The 21,731-nt window shown below is 42.0% G+C and overlaps 1 protein-coding gene across 1 annotated transcript in view; it reads left to right on the plus strand.

Annotated features, from left to right (window-relative positions):
- Positions 1-21,731, plus strand: part of LOC117527118 (son of sevenless homolog 1-like) — a 204,337-nt gene that overhangs the window by 15,887 nt on the left and 166,719 nt on the right. The window contains 4 exon segments of the mRNA XM_034189297.1: positions 6,921-7,130; positions 7,224-7,367; positions 9,370-9,480; positions 18,086-18,184. Of these exon segments, the coding sequence (XP_034045188.1) occupies positions 6,921-7,130; positions 7,224-7,367; positions 9,370-9,480; positions 18,086-18,184 (564 nt within the window).

Below are 21,731 nucleotides of genomic sequence, written 5' to 3' on the forward strand. Positions count from 1 at the left end.
GTCTAAACAATGCGCTTAGTATTTCTTAGCCTGTTAACTGCAGCATTCAAATTATATCACAATTTAGTGATGTCAGGCCATCAAAACAAACAAATATTTCAGTTTCAATTTATTTTCATTTATATAGCGACAAATCACAACAGAGTTGCCTCAAGGCGCTTCACATAGTTAAGGTCTAACCTTACTAACCCCCAGAGCAAGAGTGGTAAGGAAAAACTCCCTCTGAGGAAGAAACCTCAAGCAGAACAGACTCAAAGGGGTGACCCTCTGTTTGGGCCATGATACAGACATAAATTACAGAACAATTCACAGAACAATTCATGGACAAATGTACAAAAAATGCTATTGGCGCACAGGACAGGAGGATCGCCAACATGAATACATCTCCCATCTCTGGATGGAGCTGCACCTTAAACAGAGAGAAAAAACAGAATCAGGGCTCAGAAAGACAAAAAATACAGTATAATTTGCCAGCATTAAACAACAAGAAAAACAGAGAAATACTAAGGTGATCGCCGGCCACTAGCCCTAAGCTTCACTAAAAGACCCTGAATTTAGGTAAAGTTGAGGCCGCGGCACACTCCGTTTACTAATAAAATGAATTAAAAGAGTAAAAAGCGTAAAACAAAACTGTACCAGTATGCTGCCATATGAAAGGGAAAATAAGTGCGTCTTAAGTCTGGACTTGAAAGTCTCCACAGAATCTGACTGTTTTATTGACACAAGGAGATCATTCCACAGAACAGAGGCACGATAAGAGAAAGCTCTGTGACCCACAGACTTCTTATTCACCTTAGGGACACAAAGTAGTCCTGCATCCTGAGAACATAAAGCCCGGGCCGGTACGTAAGGTCTAAATAGGTCAGCTAGGTAGGGAGGTACCAGTCCATGAATAATTTTATAGGTTAGTAGCAGATTCTAAAAATCTGATCTCACTGGGACAGGAAGCCAGTGAAGAGACGCCAAAATGGGTGTAATGTGGTCAAACTTTCTGCTTCGTGTCAAAAGTCTGGCAGCAGCATTTTGAACCAATTGGAGACCCCTAATGCTAGACTGCGGTAAACCAGAAAATAGAACATTGCAGTAGTCCAGTCTAGAAGAGATAAATACTTGGATCAGGGTCTCAGCATCAGCCATAGACAGGATGGGACGAATCTTCACTATATTTCGCAGGTGGAAGAAAGCAGTCCTAGTAATATTTCTAATGTGGAGGCCAAAGGACAACGAAGGATCAAAAATTACCCCAGGGTTCCTCACTTTGTCAGTGTGATGTATGACACACGAGCCAAGGCTGAGCGTTAACTGGTCAAATTGATGCCGATGTCTCACTGGACCAAGAACCATCATTTCAGTCTTATAGACATCCAACTTCTCACTGCTGCAAGGCAATCTTCTAAGGATTTTATGTGAAAGAGATTACCAGCAGTTACCGGCATGTATAACTGAGTATCATCTGCATAGCAGTGAAAGGTAACCCCAAAACGCTGCAATATGTGCCCAAGGGGTGCTATATAAAGGGAGAAAAGCAGGGGGCCTAAGACAGACCCCTGTGGAACCCCAAATTTCATGTCATTAAGGTTAGCGGTAGTGTTACTGTACAAAACACAGTGAGAACGACTGGTCAAGTATGACATCAGCCATGCAAGGGCACTCCCAGTAATCCCAAAGTGATTTTCCAGCCTGTCAAGTAGAATATGATGATCCACGGTATCAAATGCAGCACTGACATCTAACAGCAACAGAACCGTAGTGATGTCCGAATCCATTGTAAGCAGAAGATCATTCACCACTTTAGTGAGAGCTGTCTCTGTGGAATGATATTTCCTAAAAGCAGACTGCAGTGGCTCAAAGAGATTATTCTCAGTAAGATAGTCTACGAGCTGCCGTGACACCACTTTTTCCAGAATTTTAGAGAAAAATGATAGATTTGATATCGGCCAATAGTTTGTCAATACACTAGGGTCAAGATTAGGTTTCTTAAGTAATGGTTTAATCACTGCAGATTTGAAACATTTAGGAACAGATCCAGAAGTTAAAGAAAGATTAATAATTTCCAGCACAGTCGGCCCAAGAGTGGGCCACAGGTCCTTAAACAGTTTTGTTGGTATAGGATCAAATAAACAGGTTGTGCTTTTTATTGACATTACGAGATTTGTCAGCATGCCTAGTGAGATACTATCAAATTCTGTAAATCTAGGTAATACCTCAGTAGTGGCGCCCACCTCAATAGCAGGGTGTAGTGGCTGGATTAAGGCATGCTGGGATATGTTTAACCTGATGTCTTCTATTTTCTTCCCAAAGTAATCCAGGAAATCTTGTGCTGTAAAAGGACAGTGAACTACAGGTGGTTGTCCATGAATAAGTGTTGCCACCGTGTCGAATAAGAACTTTGAGTTATGCTTGTTTTTGTTGATCAAATCAGAGTAGTAAGTCCGCTTTGTGGCCAATAATGCATGCTTATAGTCTAAGACAGCATCACGCCACGCAAGGTGAAATACTTCTAATTTTGAACGACGCCATTTCTGTTCTAGACCTCTTGCTTTATGTTTGAGGTCACGCAGATAATCATTGAACCAAGGTGACTGTGATTTGGGGGAGCGCGGTTTTAACACAGATGGTGCAATCATGTCGAGTGTAGTTTTTAGCACTGAGTTTAAACTATTCACAAGTCTGTCTACTGACTGGGTATTTGTCAAATGTGAAGCTAAGACATCAGGCAGTCTAGCTTCTAGTTCAGTCTTAGTTGAGGAGTTGATGCATCGCCGTAATGATATATAAGGTTGTTGTTCCACTAAACACGGCAGCGAAACTGTAAACTTAATAAGTGAATGATCAGACACCACTGATGTAAGAGGCATGATGTCAATATTCATGACAGCAATACCACGTGCGAGAACCACATCCAGGGTATTTCCACTAATGTGCGTCGAATCCCGAATGCATTGCCGAAATCCTAATGCATCCACAATTTCCATAAATGATTTGCAGAGGGGATCAGAAGGCTTATTTATATGAATGTTAAAGTCACCAATGATCAGAATGTTATCTACACTAGGTGACAAGTTAGAGATGAACGCACCAAATTAATCTAAGAATTCAGAATATGGGCCAGGAGGTCTATATACAGTGACAACGTAATACGACTGATTTTTATTCTTCTGACCTTGGCAATGTGTAATATCCTGAGCAGAGCGGAGAATCAGATGCTCAAACGAGTGATATTTGTAACCCCCAACAGCTAATACGCTAAACCTAGATTTATAAATAAGAGCAACACCCCCGTCTTGCTTCGCATCACGAGGGACGTGACTAAATGTATATGCTGGGGGGCAGGCCTCATTTAAGGGGAGGACAGCTGTAGGTTTAAGCCAGGTTTCACATAACCCAATCATATCTAAGTGATGATCAATAATTAGACCATTGATCAACAATGATTTTGAGGACAGTGATCTTATGTTGATGAGACCCAGTCTAAGGACCTCAGTGGGGTTGACAGTTGAACTGTTTGGGTTTAGGGGTGGTTCCAGAGTAGCATATATAAGATACCTAGAAGTAGGTTTAGGTTTAAGACATTCCATGTGCATTGTAGGTAGCAGACACGAAATCTTTGCTATTGCTGGAACAACCACTGGGCCATCCTCAATTTCAGCATCGTCCGATATAGTAATGGGTATTAAGTTTGGAAAGTATATCCCTCTATGATTTTTATGGACACGACTACGGAAGCAGGCCACAGTCTCAACTTGTTGAAATTCCTTCCCTGGCAAATAAACTGCACTATCACCATAGTGGATTTTCTGCACTAAATTCCCCGCTAAGATAATGGATTCCACACCCATATTTGTCATAAGCCTTGCAGGGTCTCTAATCACCTGCTCCGTGGCCTGCTGTAGATTCCTAATGTTACCCTCCCTGTAGAGCTCTATCTATTTTCGCAGACAAGATGGCAGCGGCTTCCCCAGTAGGGTGGAGGCCGACTGGCATCAGCAGGCCATGTCGGCCCCAGAACGAAGGCCAGTTATCAATAAAGCTAAAGCCTTGCTGTCTACAAAACTGCGCCAGCCACCTATTTAACGATGTCAGCCTGCTAAAGGCTTCATCAGTACCCCGGGAGGGGAGGGGACCAGAGACTATTGATGCCGACACATCTTTCTGGCAAGGTCACAAATCCTCTCTATGTCCATTTTTGTGACCTCTGAGTGCGTCATCCTGATATCATTGGTGCGAACGTGAATAACTGTGACTATATCTCATGTCATGTTCCTTCGTCTGTCTTCCCTTCTGCAGCGTCAGCACCTTAAGATGAGATGCAGTGTCAGGAGCTCTGGCCCCAGGAATACATTTAACGTCAGCCGGCATCTGTAACCTGACTTTGCGGGTGATAGAATCCCATATCACTAAAGTCTGGTGTTTCGGCCTGGAGACAGGAGTGGTCACTTGTTGGCTCAGAGAATTCACGTCTGGCAAATCCAAGGGGGAGAACTGATTCACAGTTCGCACTGGCGAGTGTGATCGGGGTGCCACAACCGGGCACCAAGCCCTACGGGGCTTCCTCCGCCTAGCCACAGTCCGAAAGCCGTCCTCCACAGCCGATGATGCTAATGGGCTCGCTAGCTGGCCCAACACTAACATCATCTGGAATGCCCGTAACATCTAACTCCACTGCGCTAAGAAGCTGCTCTAACTTACGGACACGGCTCTCTAAGAGAGCCACCCTATCTTCCAACATCACGCAGGATTTACGGAGGGTGTAAAGTAGAATTAGTAGTGTACACTAAACAGTTAATTAACTAACAGGAGTGTAAAAAAATGAAATGAAAAAATGATGACGGGGGTCCGAAATAGCTAACGCAAGCTAACCGCTAGCGAAAATGCTAGCCGCTCCTAAGATTTTACACAGGAGTAAAATAATTACCGTATTTTCCGGACTATAAGTCGCACCGGAGTATAAGTCGCACCAGCCACTTTATCCATTATAAAGAAAAATAAACCATAAATAAGTCGCACCGGAGTATAAGTCGCACCAGCCACTTTATCCATTATAAAGAAAAATAAACCATAAATAAGGTCCACTGGACTATAAGTCCCATGGACATACAGGTATGTTAACATGAAAAGTTCAGATGATAATATTGTGACGGCTACCGTTTTCGGATGCATATTTCACCAGTCGCAACTTGTAATCTGCAGAGTATGATTTTCTTTTTGGTGGCATTTTTTCGGGCCTTCTCCGTTGTCTTGTTATGTTATCAGTAACGTTAAAATTTTTATTTTTCTATGGTAGTCAGAAGTCGCAGGAACAGTCACACAAGCCTCGAGTGCCCTCTCGTGAGCTGCATTTTACCTACGGATATGTTTGTATTTTGCGGACCACATTGCGAGCCGAACCATGCAGCACCTACCTGCGCAGCTCATGACCACCCAGCGGTGTCGATCCAGCTCCTTCCAAGTGCAGACGCTAATCCTCCGCCGTCGCTCAGTGCTCCCATGCAGCTCTCAGCGTCAACTCTGCTCACACTGATATCCAAGGGTTGAAGCTGTTTTGTTAGCCGTCCCGGAATAAACACCATGTTCGTCTGCTTCAAACGCTTTTCACAATCATCGACGCCAGCTCCTTCCAAGTGCACACGCTAATCCTCCGCCGTCGCTCACCCAATGCTCCCACGCAGGTCTCAGCGTCAACTTAAACACTCTGCTCACATTGATATCCAAGGGTTGAAGCTGTTCTGTTCGCCATGCCGGAATAACAGCAAGCACCGTGTTCGTCAGCTTCACACGCTGTGGGTGAGGTGAGGAATACGCATCCAAAGTTCTGTTCTCTGATTGGTTATCGCGACCAGCGTGAACTATAGGATGGCCGTCATACTACAGTGCCCATGATGCATTGCATTTCCTTTTCCGGTGGCCATTTTAAAACATAGATCGACTCTGTCACGTAAAATTGTTTTGTTACAGTAAATTAATTGAGATCCTACCGGTATATTTTTCATTTATAGGTCGCACCCCCGGCCAAAACATGTAAAAAAGTGCGACTTATAGTCCGGAAAATACGGTACTTAAAATTCACAGCAGTTCAACTGAAAAATGAACAGAAGTATTAAACAGGTAGAAAAGAAACAGCTATAAAAGTAACCATGGAGAGGGGAGGGGTCGACCTAGCTAGCGAATGCTAACTGCTAGCGAATGCTAACTGCTAGCGAATGCTAACTGCTAGCGATTCACAACAGGACGGTTGTTAAATAATGTTCAGAGTAGATACAATTAATAACTAGAAGAGTGCTAAACAGAAATAAAAAGCGTATACAACCGTGTGAAGTTCAGAGTGGCATCACAGCAACAAACAATCCATCAGAAGCAAGTTGCCAGATCTGTGAAAATACTCTGTGGGGAAAAAATAAAAATCATCTAACTAATTACAAGGTGTTTGATTAATCTGAATGAGTCACATGTATAATTTTTTTTGAAAATATAAACCCTTCAAATTACAAAACAAATACAGAAAAACAAACAATGAAGAACAAAATTCACTCAAAAAAATGAGAATCAGAATTGAATTACAGAAATATTTTAATATATAAAAATAAACTTCAGTCAGTGAGCTTCCCCCTCCCCCCCAAGTTGACCCTGGTGCATAGTTCACTGACCCGACCTGGCTGCAGCTGCTGCCCTGGGATGGCTGTCATACTTCAACATGAAGTACTGAGATACATATCTTTTAAATTATGGGTGGTCATGACATGCCCACTGTCAGGGGTGTGGCCTCAGGCTGCCATGTTGCAGTCTCACTGAGGCAGCAAGCTGTGGCGGGAAAGCAGTGGCGGTGTGTTTCAGCATGTTGGTGTTTGAGGCATGTACTGTTTATTTGTTACAGCCAATCAGGAAACATTTTGTCAGTTGTTTTTCATGTCTCACCTGTGCAGGTGCTGATGGACATGTTTCACCAGGACGAGGAAGACATCAGCGGCTTCCCTCTGATGGACGAGGAGCCGTCGGCCAGTGAGGAGCAAAGCTACTACGAGCTGGTGAGGAGCTTCATGGCCGATGGCCGACAGTTCCTGAGACAGCTCAACCTGCTGATCAAGGTGTTCAGGGAGCCGTTTGCCTCTAACGCCATGCTGTTCTCCCAACATGTACGCCAGCCCTCAGACCTGCTGTGTGTCCCTCTGTCTGTCTGTGTTTGTGTCTTGCGGTGACGCTCATGTCTCTTCCTGTGTGTCCTTCAGGATGTGGACAGTATCTTCAGTCGGATCGTAGACATCCACGAGGTGACAGTGAAACTTTTGGGTTTGATTGAGGACACTGTGGAGATGACTGATGAGGGAAGTCCACATCCGTTGGTGGGCAGCTGCTTTGAGGACCTGGCTGAGGTCAGTGTGGGTGTGTCACGAGTCAGCACTGCTTCCTTCTGACAGGCATGAAAATTTTCAGCAGATTCACACATTTCTGAGTTTTTCTGGATTTCTGGGCCATTCTTGAGATCAGTGTAAATCCATTGAAAAAAGTTTTTTGGGGGGGGTCGCCCCGCCATTCTTGTTGATGTCTCTATGCTCAAGATGCAGCGGGAGCCATCCGTGCGAGTTCAACCTTTCCGCATATGCACAGGACCCAGAATAGCATTGCTGTACTGCAAGCTGAAATGTGTGATGTCATTGGTTACTTTTTCTAGAACAGTGAACTTTCAGCCAGTCAGAATCTCTGTAATATTGAAAGTCACTGAAAGTACCTGGATGTGGCCATTGTGATTTTCTGAAAGTTTTGGCCTGTCAACCTGCGTCTTTAACATGGCCAAGATTATCATTAGAAAGTACAAAGGTCGCGTTATGAGATCAGTTGTATAAAAAACAAATTTAAGTAGACATGTTTGGAGCGGGAGGTGGACGGGACAAAGGCAAGACTCTGTGAATTCATCCTCAAGGTTGAGCTCTCTGGTAAAGCCCTATGCACGCTATGGTCTTACTTCCTCAACTAAGCATCTAGAGGGGTAAAAACTGTGGAAGAACAAGGCAAGACCAAGAAACATGAACAAAGTGAAAATTTAAATGAACTAATCATGCGCTGCCCGGGTCGAGTGTTCCAAGCGAACCAACGTATGGATTACATCTGATCAAGAGTGTGGAAGAGGCACAGCCAACCTCAAAGCCCACTCCACTTGTACCAGTCAGCGACTGAACATCCAGTGCTCAGGTGCATGTCCAATAATTCTATTCATGCAGTTAAAATGTGTTTACAATCACTGAAACTTTTAAGTGTGGTGCAGTTATTTATACTGTGCACCAGGGGTGCCCAGCCTTTTTTGAACCAAGATCTACTTTTAAACTTGACAGTGTATCAAGATCGACCAAGCCATATCAAACGCCATAGCGTATCCACAATATATTGTGCACCAATATAATAACACAATTTTCTGGCACAAAGATAAAGTTTTAAACAATAATAATACATTATTGAAGTAAATGTGCATGGTGCAAGGAATAAGCACAAGTAGGCCTCAGACTGGCCCAAAACAGCAAACAACCAAAATAATGCAACGCCTAATTCAAGTTGGAAAAGTTGTTCCCTACCTTAGTGGGACTGCTGGCACTGAGAGGAGGCAGCTGGTCTCTCATAGTCCGGACAGCAGGAGCCGAGTGCAGCTGTAAGCAGGCCGCACGTGGTCATCAGTCATGGCAGATCTGTATTTAGACTTGATGTTTTTCATGTGTGAAAAGGCAGACTCACACATACACGTTGGTCCAAAGAGTGCAGTCAAACTCAGTGCAGTTTGTCTGAGGTTGAGGGTTAGGGTTAGAACGCGTATTCTTGTTCACCGCATCCATCATACCTACGGACCGTTTAGCGCTTGCCAACTTTTCAGTTCCTGGACTTTTTGGGTGTGTAGAGGTGATTTAGTTGTGAAGTTTGTGGCTCATTTTGAAATGCCACTCTAAATTCCCTCTCTTTGGTACAGCCACATTTGCATTGCAGATAAGACAAATGGATTTGTTATTCGAATAAATGAAAAAAAAAATCCTCCCACTCTGAATGGAAAATAAGTTGTCCACTTTTTAGCATTACCTCGCTCTTCTTCCTATTCTATGGCGTTTCTTCTTCTTTGGCGTTTAACCCGTTTATGGCCAGATTTTTTTTTTCATAAGTGGAAAAAGTTGTATTAGTACCTTTTAGACTGTTTTTATTGTGAGTAGAAAATGACAGTTATACACTTCAGCAACAATTGTTGCCAGTGGAACAAAATGGGTTAATGGTAGCCGGCATTCTTATTGGCGCATTGCTGCCACCTTCTGCATCAGTCTGTTATAGCAGCACTAAGTCCTCTCGAGTCCAGATTTTTTTTTTTTTTTTTCTGAGGACTGACTTGTCTTTGCTTTACAGGAGCTGGCCTTTGACCCCTATGAGACATACACTCAAGATGTCCTGCGTTCTGGTTTCCATGAACATTTTTTGGGTCAAGTCTCCAAACCAGGTGCAGCCTTCCACTTGCAGGTAAACCTCACCTGTTGTTCTGCTGCACACCAACTTGGCATAGATCATAATGTAGTAGTCCCATAATGCATTGCTTCTGTGTTTGACATTTTGTTGGCAGCTGGCCGTCAATAGCACATGTTGTCTGTAATGTGTTTCAGACGTTTACACACACCGTGCGCGTTAAACCTTAACTCGTATGCACTCGAAGTGAACCTAAAATGTGCGATGCCATTGGTTATGTTTTCGACAACAGCAAACTTTCAGCCAATCAGAATCTTGGCATAGTGTGTTACTATGCTTCCTACCCTTTTAAATTCATTTCATTAGTAAACGGAGCGTGCCGCGGCCTCAACTTTATCTAAAGTCTGGGTCTTTGAGTGAAGCTTAGGGCTAGTGGCTGGCGATCAGCTTAGTATTTCTTATGTTTTTCTTGTTGCTAAACGCTGACAAATTATACTGTATTTGTTGTCTTTCTGATGCCTGATTCTGTTTTTTTGCTCTGTTTGAGGTGTGGCTCCAGCCAGAGATGGGTGTGGTGTCTGTTTCTGAAACCCTCCTGTCCTGTGTACCAGCATGGACTCCCAAAATTTCCTGTATATTTGTATTGTTATGTTTGTCTGTATCATGGCCCAAGCAGAGGGTCACCCCTTTGAGTCTTTGTCTGCTTGAGGTTTCTTCCTCAGAGGGAGTTTTTTCTTACTACTGTCGCCTGTGTTCTTGCTCTGGAGGTTAGTAAGGTTAGGCCTTACTTGTGTGAAGTGCCTTGAGGCAACTTTGTTGTGATTTGGCGCTTTATAAATGAAAATAAATTGAAATTAATAGCAGAACCTTAAAATCTGATCTCACTGGGACAGGAAGCCAGTGAAGAGACGCCAAAATGGGTGTAATGTGGTCAGACTTTCTGCTTTCTGTCAAAAGTCTGGCTGCAGCATTTTCAACCAAATGCATGGATGCTTATTCGCCATCTTTGGACGGATTTCCGTCTTTTTACAAAATCTCGCTGTCCAAAAGAACTAGCAAAACATTAATTTTTATTTCCTCAAATCCGTGAAATTGTATTTTAGTGGAAAAACTCCAAATCGCTGAGAAATTTATCATAAAATAGTGGTGTGTTCAGGGTTCTAGCTAGCGCAAACTTGCGTTACGGCCTGTTACGCTATAATTTTGGACCGTTACGATTTTCAATACAGCGTCTGTAATCAACCGTTTCTGCAGCGTGACTCCAGTTTGAAGTGTGAATCGAAGCAATGCTTCGAGTCAGTGGCTCTTCGCTGCTTTTCAGAAGCGGTAAGTCTGCTTCTTAACCCCTGTGAAAGCCATTAAAATATCATGCGTCACTTTTGTGTGGATTAAAGTCACTAACTGGGACTCTTGTTGCAGTCGAGAAACGAGCTTCAAGGTGCCTCACACAGACCAGTTCAACATAAAAAATTAAAATAAATAAATAAAAATAAAAAATTCTAATACATAATTAAAAACAGAAATAAAAGAATAAATCAGATAAAAAAAATAAAAACTATTCATAAGAAAGAGAATAAAAATAGGCTTTAAGGCTTGACTTCAAGTACAGTAGATATTTTCTATTGATATTCATGTTTTGTACATCCATATTAATTTAGTCAGTGTGATATTCAAATATGATTTTCCACAGGAGAGAAACCAGGATGTGGAACATTGGTTGATGTGTTTATACTGTGTTTATGTAGTTCTGTAAGAAGAAAATGTGACACTCTGAGTATAGAATGACTGATTAGATGCCATGTCAGTGTTCAGAGCAGACAAACAGGCTGACTGTATGTATTTACTATAATAGTATGTATATATGGTAATGTCATCTGTGATGGCATACAAAAGTCAACTGATCCTAAGCAGAATCTCATCAGTATTATGTTGTTGTGTATCTTTATCTAGTCTGAAAGCATTATGAAGTTAACTAGTTCTTTGAATGTTAAGATTTTAATTGCCTTGTTTTTGAGCCCAATCAAAAACAAACTAAATCAATAAAGTTTTTTGCATGAGTTAGCTATATTTGTAAGCTATTGTGTTGTTATATTCTGTATTTACTCCTACAAGTTAGGAGTTATTGGCATGTATAACTGAGTATCATCAGCATAGCAGTGAATGGTAATCCCACAAAGCTGCAATACGAGGTCTCTTAGAAAAGTATCGGACCTTTTTTTTTTTTGCAATAACCTTATGGATTTGAATCATGTGTGATTGCATCAGCCAAGCTTGAACCTTCATGCGCATGCGTGAGTTTTTTCACGCCTGTCGGTTGCGTCATTTGCCTTTGAGCACGCTTTGTGGGAGGAGTGGTCCAACTCCCTCGTCGGATTTTCATTGTCAGGAAAATGGCCGAGCGAATTCCGCTTTGCTGCATCACAATTTTTTCAGAAACTGTGAGAGACAGCCAGGTGGAAACCATTCGGAAACTTCAGATGGCTTTTGGTGAAGATCTTATGGGCATCACACAGATTAAGGAGCATTACAACTGGATTAAAGACGGCCCACAGTGGCTGAGGGCGCGCCGCGCTTCGAGCGGCCATCGACAGGCTGAAACGACCAGATCATTTCCAAAGTGAAGGCTGTGTTGATCCGGGACGTCGTCTGACTACCAGAGAAATGGCAAGAGAGGTGGACATAGCACTTTTTTGGCACATTACACTGTTAAAGGAGATTTTGTCATGAAAGACGTGCATCGGAATTCGCGCGTCAGGACGGAGCCGCTAATGGCGCAGAACAAAAAGCACCTCCGTGTTGGAAGTCTCACGGGACATGCCCAGCTCTTCCACCATTCGGAAGATTCAGATGGCTTTGGGTTGCTTTTCAGTCAGTGAGTATCCAAGAAATTATCAAAGAGCTGAGCATGTCACAACATGTCCTGTGAGACCAACACGGAGGTGCTTTAATTCCGCGCCATTAACGACTCCGTGGCGAATTCCTCCGCTCCTGTTTTCGTGACAAAATCTCCTTTAACAGTGGAATGTGCCGGGAAAGTGCTATGTCCACCTTTTCTACCATTTCTCTGGTAGTCAGACGACGTCCCGGATCAACACAGCATTCAGTTTGGAAATGATCTGGTCGTTTCAGCCTGTCGATCGCCGCTCGGAGCGTGGCGCGCCCTCCGCCATTGTGTGCCGTCTTTAAACCGGCTGTACCACTCCTTAATCTGTGTGATGCCCGTAAAATCGTCCCTGAAAGCCATCTGAATTTTCCGAATGGTGTCCACCTGCCTGTCTCTCACAGTTTCTGGAAAAATTTGATGCAGCACTGCTCCAGCCGTTCAGACATTTTCCTCACAATGAAAATCCGACGAGGGGGAGGACCAGTGCTCACTCAAAGCCTGCTCACAGGTGAATGACGCAACCGACAAGCGTGAAAAAACTCACGCATGCGCACGAATGTTCAACCTTGGCTGATGCAATCACACGATTCAAATCCATAAGGTTATTGCAAAAAATAAAAAGGTCCGATACTTTTCTAACAGATCTCGTATATGCCCAAGGGGTGCTAAAGCTGGTCTTGTTAGGAGAGACGGCATCCATCCCACTTTGGATGGAGCAGCTCTCATTTCTAGAAATCTGGCCAATTTTATTAAACCCTCCAAACCGTGACTATCCAGGGTTGGGACCAGGAAGCAGAGTTGTAGTCTTACACACCTCCTGTAGCTTCTCTCCCCCTGCCACCCCCCCCAATACCCCATCCCCGTAGAGACGGTGCCTGCTCCCAGACCACCAACAACCAGTAAAAATCTATTTAAGCATAAAAATTCAAAAAGAAAAAATAATATAGCACCTTCAACTGCACCACAGACTAAAACAGTTAAATGTGGTCTATTAAACATTAGGTCTCTCTCTTCTAAGTCCCTGTTAGTAAATGATATAATAATTGATCAACATATTGATTTATTCTGCCTTACAGAAACCTGGTTACAGCAGGATGAATATGTTAGTTTAAATGAGTCAACACCCCCGAGTCACACTAACTGCCAGAACGCTCATAGCACGGGCCGAGGGGGAGGATTAGCAGCAATCTTCCATTCCAGCTTATTAATTAATCAAAAACCCAGACAGAGCTTTAATTCATTTGAAAGCTTGACTCTTAGTCTTGTCCATCCAAATTGGAAGTCCCAAAAACCAGTTTTATTTGTTGTTATCTATCGTCCACCTGGTCGTTACTGTGAGTTTCTCTGTGAATTTTCAGACCTTTTGTCTGACTTAGTGCTTAGCTCAGATAAGATAATTATAGTGGGCGATTTTAACATCCACACAGATGCTGAGAATGACAGCCTCAACACTGCATTTAATCTATTATTAGACTCAATTGGCTTTGCTCAAAATGTAAATGAGTCCATCCACCACTTTAATCATACTTTAGATCTTGTTTTGACTTATGGTATGGAAATAGAAGACTTAACAGTATTCCCTGAAAACTCCCTTCTGTCTGATCATTTCTTAATAACATTTACATTTACTCTGATGGACTACCCAGCAGTGGGGAATAAGTTTCATTACACTAGAAGTCTTTCAGAAAGTGCTGTAACTAGGTTTAAGGATATGATTCCTTCTTTATGTTCTCCAGTGCCATATACCAACACAGTGCAGAGTAGCTACCTAAACTCTGTGAGTGAGATAGATTATCTTGTCAATAGTTTTACATCCTCATTGAGCACAATTTTGGATGCTGTAGCTCCTCTGAAAAAGAGAGCCTTAAATCAGAAGTGCCTGACTCCGTGGTATAACTCACAAACTCGCAGCTTAAAGCAGATAACCCGTAAGTTGGAGAGGAAATGGCGTCTCACTAATTTAGAAGATCTTCACTTAGCCTGGAAAAAGAGCCTGTTGCTCTATAAAGAAGCCCTCTGTAAAGCTAGGACATCTTACTACTCATCACTAATTGAAGAAAATAAGAACAACCCCAGGTTTCTTTTCAGCACTGTAGCCAGGCTGACAAAGAGTCAGAGCTCTATTGAGCCGAGTATTCCTTTAACTTTAACTAGTAATGACTTCATGACTTTCTTTGCTAATAAAATTTTAACTATTAGAGAAAAAATTACTCATAACCATCCGAAAGACATATCGTTATCTTTGGCTGCTTTCAGTAATGCTGGTATTTGGTTAGACTCTTTCTCTCCGATTGTTCTGTCTGAGTTATTTTCATTAGTTACTTCCTCCAAACCATCAACATGTCTATTAGACCCCATTCCTACCAGGCTGCTCAAGGAAGCCCTACCATTAATTAATGCTTCGATCTTAAATATGATCAATCTATCTTTATTAATTGGCTATGTGCCACTTTTGCTTTTAAGGTGGCAGTAATTAAACCATTACTTAAAAAGCCATCACTTGACCCAGCTATCTTAGCTAATTATAGGCCAATCTCCAACCTTCCTTTTCTCTCAAAAATTCTTGAAAGGGTAGTTGTAAAACAGCTAACTGATCATCTGCAGAGGAATGGTCTATTTGAAGAGTTTCAGTCAGGTTTTAGAATTCATCATAGTACAGAAACAGCATTAGTGAAGGTTACAAATGATCTTCTTATGGCCTCAGACAGTGGACTCATCTCTGTGCTTGTTCTGTTAGACCTCAGTGCTGCTTTTGATACTGTTGACCATAAAATTTTATTACAGAGATTAGAGCATGCCATAGGTATTAAAGGCACTGCACTGTGGTGGTTTGAATAATATTTATCTAATAGATTACAGTTTGTTCATGTAAATGGTGAGTCTTCTTCACAGACTAAAGTTAATTATGGAGTTCCACAAGGTTCTGTGCTAGGACCAATTTTATTCACTTTATACATGCTTCCCTTGGGCAGTATTATGAGAAAGCATTGCTTAAATTTTCATTGTTACGCAGATGATACCCAGCTTTATCTATCCATGAAGCCAGAGGACACACACACCAATTAGTTAAACTGCAGGATTGTCTTACAGACATAAAGACATGGATGACCTCTAATTTCCTGCTTTTAAATTCAGATAAAACTGAAGTTATTGTACTTGGCCCCACAAATCTTAGAAACATGGTGTCTAACCAGGTCCTTACTCTGGATGGCATTACCCTGACCTCTAGTAATACTGTGAGAAATCTTGGAGTCATTTTTGATCAGGATATGTCCTTCAGTGCGCATATTAAGCAAATATGTAGGACTGCTTTTTTGCATTTGCGCAATATCTCTAAAATTAGAAAGGTCTTGTGTCAGAGTGATGCTGAAAAACTAATTCATGCATTTATTTCCTCTAGGCTGGACTGTGGTAATTCATTATTATCAGGTTGTCCTAAAAGTTTCCTGAAAAGCCTTCAGTTAATTCAAAATGCTGCAGCTAGAGTACTGACGGGGACTAGAAGGAGATAGCATATTTCACCCATATTGGCCTCTTTTCATTGGCTTCCTGTTAATTCTACAATAGAATTTAAGATTCTTCTTCTTACTTATAAGGTTTTGAATAATCAGGTCCCATCTTATCTTAGGGACCTCATAGTACCATATCACCCCAATAGAGCTCTTCGTTCTCAGACTTCAGGCTTACTTGTAGTTCCTAGGGTTTGTAAGAGTAGAATGGGAGGCAGAGCCTTCAGCTTTCAGGCTCCTCTCCTGTGGAACCAGCTCCCAATTCGGAACAGGGAGACAGACACCCTCTCTACTTTTAAGATTAGGCTTAAAACTTTCCTTTTTGCTAAAGCTTATAGTTAGGGCTGGATCAGGTGACCCTGAACCATACCTTAGTTATGCTGCTATAGACTTAGACTGCTGGGGGGTTCCCATGATGCACTGAGTGTTTCTTTCTCTTTTTGCTCTGTATGCACCACTCTGCATTTAATCATTAGTGATTGATCTGTGCTCCCCTCCACAGCATGTCTTTTTCCTGATTCTCTCCCTCAGCCCCAACCAGTCCCAGCAGAAGACTGCCCCTCCCTGAGCCTGGTTCTGCTGGAGGTTTCTTCCTGTTAAAAGGGAGTTTTTCCTTACCACTGTCGCCAAGTGCTTGCTCACAGGGGGCCGTTTTGACCGTTGGGGTTTTTCTGTAATTATTGTAAGGCTTTTGCCTTGCAATATAAAGCACCTTGGGGCAACTGTTGTTGTGATTTGGCGCTATATAAATAAAATTGATTTGATTTATATAAGTGGAGTAAAGCAGGGGCCCTAAGACAAACCCCTGTGCAACCCCATATTTCATGTCACTAAGGTTAGAGGTAGTGTTATTGTACAAAACACAGTGAAAACGATTTGTCATATGTGACGTCAGCCATGCAAGGGCACTCCCAGTAATCCTAAAATTATTTTCCAGCCTATCGAGTAGAATATGATGATCCATGGTATCAAACGCAGCACTGAGATCTAACTGCACCACAACTGTAGTGGTGTCCGAATCCATTGTCAGTAGAAAATCATTCACCACTTTAGTGAGAGCCGTCTCTGTGGAATGATATTTTCTAAAAGCAGACTGCAGTGGCTGAGAGAGATTATTCTCAGTAAGATAGTCTACGAGCTGCCGTGACACCACTTTTTCTAGAATTTTAGTGCAAAATGATAGATTTGATATCGGCCGATAGTTTTTCAATACACTAGGGTCAAGATTAGGTTTCTTAAGTAATGGTTTAATCACTGCAGATTTGAAACATTTAGGAACAGATCCAGAAGTTAATGAAAGATTAATAATTTCCAGCACAGTTGGCCCAAGAGTGGACCACAGGTCCTTAAACAGTTTTGTTGGTATAGGATCAAATAAACAGGTTGTGCTTTTTGTTGACAAGTTTTGGCAACATGCCTAGTGAGATACTATCAGATTCTATAAATCTTGGTAATACCTCAGTAATGGCGCCCACCTCAATAGCAGGGTGTAGTGGCAGGGTTAAGGCACGCTGGGATATGTTCACATAACCCAAAAATATCTAAGTGATGATCAGTATTTACAGGGTGGGCCAATAAAATGTTACCACTTTTTGATTGTACACAAGTTCTTGAAATAAGAACTTGTTTGAAAATTTTATTTACAGACTAGTAACAGAAGCATCAAGTTAACATTTGATACCAGAAGTGCCCCACTTTGTCTCTTGTTTTCCGCACAGTTCAATAATTGATGACATGTTCAATCCATGCTCCTCTTCTTTGGATTACAGCTGCAACACGCACATTGAAGGTTGTGATGACATTGCCACACATCTCAAGAGGGATTCTCATAATTTACTGACGGATGTTGGTCTTCAGGGCCTCAATGGTCTGTGGGTTGTTGTAATTGCCTACAAATTAAAAAAGTGGTAACATTTTATTGACCCACCCTGTAGATCATTAATCAACAATGATCTTATGTTAATGAGACCCAGACTAAGGACCTCAGTGGGGTTGACAGTTGAACTGTTTGGGTTTAGGGGTGGTTCCAGAGTACCATATATCAGATGCCTGGAAGTAGGTTTAGGTTTGAGACATTCCACATGAGTGTCTTAAATATGTACAGAATGATGCTTTTGAATGTATGATTGAGATATATGTATATGTATGTGTGTGTATATGTATGTATGTGTGTGTATGTATATGTGTGTATATATATGTGTGTGTATATTGTGTATGTTTTTCCCTTTCAATCTATTTTTACATCTCTTTCCGTGTGTGTGTGTTCTAGTCCATATGTGAAGGTTTTAAGGAGGCCGTCCAGTACGTGTTGCCCAGACTGCTACTCAATCCAGTCTACCACTGTCTTCACCTGTTTGAGATCCTCAAGGTGAGACCATCACACCTACATGGACCAGGTTCACTGTCCACCTGAGTCAGACTGCTCATAGTACAGTGTGGCACAGTAATCTCTGTTCTGATTGGCCCGGTTCTGCTCGGCTTTTATTATTCTGACAGTATTGGTAGAGAGTAAAATTAATCCTTTCTGTTCTAGATAAATCCTGTTTGTTGTCCAGTCTGATTTGGTTGAGTTCAGCAGGATCAGTTAGAGTCCTGCTTGGTGCAGTTTGTCCTGGGTTCTGACAGCAGTTCGGAACACTCCAAACAGTCTGCTTTGGGAATTGAACCTATAATCTGTAAGTGTATAGCAGTAATTACAGCTGCACTGTATTGCAGGGATGAGAATTTTCCGCAGATCCACGGATTTCAGAGTTTTTCAGGGTTTCCTGGCCATTTCTGAGATCATTGTAAATCAGTTGGCCCTATATTAATTTCTAACAGAAAACTGTCAAAAGGGGAAATAAATGTAAGTGTAAAGATGATTGAATATATCAGAGCAGTAAATTGATCAGTCCGTGTTAACGCTGCACATTGACTCCCCATGTGTGATTATTTCCACCAGCTGCAGCTGATCCACAACGCAAATTCTGCCTTCCAGAACAGCTCTTTATATAATCATCTGAATCATCTACCTGTTGCCACATGTACAGAAGGGCTGGATTGTCATTTCTACACTCATATTGTTATATTTAATAAAAAATAATAAGCGCACACAGGAGCTGCTGCTATCGCATAATTAATTGCATCCACACAAAAGATTAATTCTGGCCTGTATAAAGTGCCTGAGCCCAGTGAAGCTGACCCCCCCCACCCAGATAAAAAAATTCCAAGCAAACAGGCTGAGTTTGCCCTGTAATTTCTGATAGTACATGAGCGCAGCAGTAGCAGCGCTCAGAAACAGCTTCTGTACTGTATGAAAATATTCAGCTAAACTAAACACTGTTACAAAAACTAAGCAAATGATTAAAAAAACAAAGTATCAAGAACAACAGCAAAACGAAATGCGGACAAATTGAGTTTTCAGTGGCATTTGTTGAAACCTTTGTTGCCCTTCGTTAAGTGCCGTGTGACCAGGCCTTTAGGTTACGAATATCAGCGCCTACACAACAAAGAGAAATAAATAAAATACAGTAACTTGTTAGTAATGATTTATAGTACAATCCTGCAAGGCATCAGACCGAGTCCCCCTTTTAGTGTAGTCTATAAAAAGTAAGCCCCTTTGGCTGCTCCCTTGTTCTCACTCGAGGTCACCACAGCAAATCCATGATGGATCTCGTTTAAAATTCTCTTCAAGGTACAAGCAAGACACCATATCAACCATTTATGAAAACAGGGAGGTGCTACAGATTTCCATTCTCTTAGAATAAGTCTCTTTGCAATAGCCAGGCCAAACACAATTGCTTGATGAACTGAATGAGAGCAGGATAATGTCTGATCAGAACACCCGAGTATCACAGTTAAAACATCAGGCCTTATGCTGCGTTTACACATAATGACAACAAGTCATGAATGCCACGAAGTACACATTCTTGGCCGCTGATCACGAATGTGATAATTCGGGGCAGAGGCATCAGTTGTCCTCAGGAACTGGTGCAACCTATTACCACGCGCTACAATTAATGGCACGTGTTGCTAGGGAATTATTACGTGCAGTCAGGAATAATGTTCTGCGCTGTTGTGCATAACAGCACATTGTTACATTCTGTCATGTTGTGAATGAGGTGAATTGTCTCCACACACACAATTCAGATCGCTCCAGTTTGCTCCTTTAAATCCACACCAGAAGAACTTTGTGATTGCATGCTTTGTCAGGCTCTGTGCCATGGACTGGTGCAGAGAGGAGGAGGAGACGGAGAGAGCCTGATGTGTGGCTCCATGCTGCTCTCGGCTCACTCCCTTTCCCAAACATCAGGCGCAGCAGCAGCAGGTGTAACACCTGCAGGAGCGTGCTGATGAGCATTGGAACGAGACTTTTAGCCGACTTGGCGTCACTGTCCTCCTTCTGCATACTGGGTTAGGGTTAGCAGGGTTTAATTGTGTGCACATCAGGGAAGAACGCTGTCACACTCTGTTAAGGATCACCACTAATCAACATGCCCAGTTGTGACCTGCACGACATGAGGTGAAATGAGTGTGGTGAGTGACATTCGTGGAAGATTATTTGACAGCCAAAAATGCTCCATGAAAATCACAAATGTCACACACTATTAAGAAACCTATTCAGATGCGCCAAGAATGACGCAAATATGACATTCGTAATGTGTCCTGCCTATGTGTAAATGCAGCATTATTGTTTTCTTATATAAAATACTGTACAATTGCAAAATCTCAATCCAAAGATCTGTCAGCACAGGGCATCCCCCGCTCCCCCAAACCTAAAAAAATAAATAAATGTCTCAGGGCGGCACAGTGCCTTAAGGGTTAGCACTGTTGCCTCACAGCATGAAAGTAATGGGTTTGAGTCCCACCTGTGGCCTTTCTGTGTGGAGTTTGCATGTTCGGTTTTCCTCCGGCTTCCTCCCACAGCCAAAGACATGGAGGTTAGGTGGACTGGAAGCTTTAAGTCTGTGGACAACTTTAAACTGTGTAAGCTGCAGTCTGGTGTTATTTGAACGTACTAATCCCACCTAAAGCCTTCTCCCATAAAACACTTGAAACAGCAACATTTGTATCTTTTGTCCAGGTTTCTTTGAAATAAGCAGAGGGAGTCGCTGTAAAGATGAGATCTATATATTGAGAAATTAAATGTTTGGATGTGGGTGATTTTCTCAACATCTCATAGATGTCAGGTTACATAGGTAGACTATCATGTTGGGGAAGAGATTGTCTAACAAAGATGCAACCAAGATGAGCAGATTTTGAAATAGATGGAGAAACGTAGGAAGTATAACCATTCTTACAATATTCACCTGTCAGTCATGGTTTCAGTTTTATCAATTAAATTTAAGCAATCGAGTTTGAAAAGAAGCTTTGGATTCGTGGGGATGGTGATTCCTAAACATTCAAAGGTAAAAAGGTAAATTATGAAGAAAACTGGCATCCAAATAATCAGAAAGAGGCATCAATACACTTTTCTCCTGGTTAATGGTGAAGCCAGAAAACTGACCAGAGATGTTAATCAGCCCAAGAAGGGGTGAGAGAGATTGTGTAACATCAGACAGTGTCACAACGATGTCATCAGCATGTCATACCAACCAATTGTGCATTTGAATGTGTTAATTCTAACTCTTGTAATGTTTGCCTTTGCCCTAATGGCAATAGCTACTGGTTCCAGAGCCAGGTTAAGGAAAACCTTTGTGGAGTTGTAGTGAATTGAATTTGTTTATTTCAGCACACAAAAGAAAAAACTTCTCAGCACAAAAAATTGATTTCTCAGTTAGCCAGTGTGACTGACAGGGTACAAGCAAAAGCTTATATACACCTACCCCTTCTACCTTAAGAAAATATACTCATGACAACAAATACAACAAGAACAAAACACATATTTGAAATTAATTTTCTCATCAAACGTAATAGTACAAAGTCAATAAAAGTAA

The sequence above is a fragment of the Thalassophryne amazonica genome, chromosome 15, assembly GCF_902500255.1.
Source record: "Thalassophryne amazonica chromosome 15, fThaAma1.1, whole genome shotgun sequence".
Taxonomy (NCBI): Eukaryota; Metazoa; Chordata; class Actinopteri; order Batrachoidiformes; family Batrachoididae; genus Thalassophryne; species Thalassophryne amazonica.